The 1,486-nt window shown below is 63.2% G+C and overlaps 1 protein-coding gene across 1 annotated transcript in view; it reads left to right on the forward strand.

Moving 5' to 3' along the window:
- The first annotated feature begins 656 nt into the window (after window positions 1-656).
- The window catches only part of RAB10 (RAB10, member RAS oncogene family), a 99,990-nt gene continuing 99,160 nt past the window's right edge, over window positions 657-1,486 (forward strand). Inside the window, exon 1 of the mRNA XM_001370829.4 lies at window positions 657-1,480. Within this exon, the coding sequence (XP_001370866.1) occupies window positions 1,354-1,480 (127 nt within the window). The 5' untranslated portion in view covers window positions 657-1,353. The remainder of the gene's footprint in view (window positions 1,481-1,486) is intronic.

Consider the following 1,486-nt stretch of genomic DNA (forward strand, 5'->3'; position numbering starts at 1 on the left):
GGTGGGGGGGAGAGTGAATGGGAAGTAGGGGCTGAGGTCCCCTCCCCCCGGTTCCCTTAGCAGCTCCTCCTCTCCAGCGCCGGGCTGGCGGCCCTCGGTGCTCCTTTCCTCGCCCTGACAAGCAGATGGGCAGATGACATCATTCTCTTCCTGAACCAGCGTGGCCAGTTTTTCACTTTCACATTCCAGCTCCTTTTACCTAAAGCAAACCCGGGCTTACGGGGATTGCCTCCCTCCTAATCCGGCCGCCCCAGCAGAGCCGGCCCGTGCACTCAGGGACTGCCTTCGAGTTTTGCAAAAGCTCAAAATCCATTTCGCGAGAGTGTCTTGCGCGTCGTGGACGCCGAATGGACTATTCGTGGGATTGACAGAGAGTCCCGAGTTCTCGCGTATTTACGAGGCACACAAAGCCTTTACTGTCGGCTATGCCCAGGCCGGCTGGGTCAAGCTTTCCTAGCTTTCCGTTCGGTCTCGCTTATCTTTCGATTCTCCAGCTCTAGTTCTAATGGGAGGGTCCGGGGGTTGGGGGGAGGACATTTAGCGAGGGCATTTGCGCTTGCCCAGTGCCCATCGAACCACTCCACCCACTCCGGCACTCCTAAACCTTGGCCTGCCTTTTTTTTTTTTTTGACCCACCAATCAGACGCCGGTGGAGAGCGCGTGCGCGCTCCCCCGCCACAGGTCGAGGCTTTTTAGATAGGCGCGCCAGACTTCCCGACTTCTCCGGCTTTAGACTGCGCCCCGGCAGCGCAGAGGAGGGGCGATCTTACGTTTGTGCGTATGTGCGTGCGCGGCCACGCCGGCGTAAGAGGGCACGGGAAAAAGGTGGTTTGGGCCGGGGCGGTTCAGCTTCCTGTGGCTATGTAGCTGAGGGCTGCGAGGCTTTGGGACCCTCTGCTGCTGCCGCGTCCTCGCGAACAATCGCCGCCACAGCTGCCGCCCCGTGCCAGCGGAGACTCCTCTTCTTCCTGCTCGCCCGCCCACGTTCCAAGCCCGCACGCCTTGGGAGCGTCCCAGCCGAGCAGCCCTGAGGGGGGAGGGGAAGCCATTTTGTCCCGACCGACTCCCCGGAACCGAGTCAGGCGAGCGGGAGAGGCCGCAGAGCCGCCGCTGCTGCCCCCCGGAGGCGCCAGAGCGAGCCGCCCGTCGGAGTCTCCCGTGCCAAGGCGCTTGACCCTCGTCCCCGCCCCTGGATCCCCTCCCTCGAGCGCTCCCCTTCCCCCCTATTCTGCCCCGCGCCGGCCGGGGACAAGTAGCCCGGAACCCAAGTGAGGAAGGAGCCCGTGGGGGTGAGAGTAGGGACCGATCCCGTGGGGCCGCCGGCGCCAAGAGCCGGAGCTGCTGCTCCTCCCGATGGCGAAGAAGACGTATGACCTGCTTTTCAAGCTGCTCCTGATCGGGGACTCGGGAGTGGGGAAGACCTGCGTCCTCTTTCGCTTCTCGGACGATGCCTTCAACACCACCTTCATCTCCACCATAGGTGGGT

This window comes from Monodelphis domestica, chromosome 1 (assembly GCF_027887165.1).
Source record: "Monodelphis domestica isolate mMonDom1 chromosome 1, mMonDom1.pri, whole genome shotgun sequence".
Lineage (NCBI taxonomy): Eukaryota > Metazoa > Chordata > Mammalia > Didelphimorphia > Didelphidae > Monodelphis > Monodelphis domestica.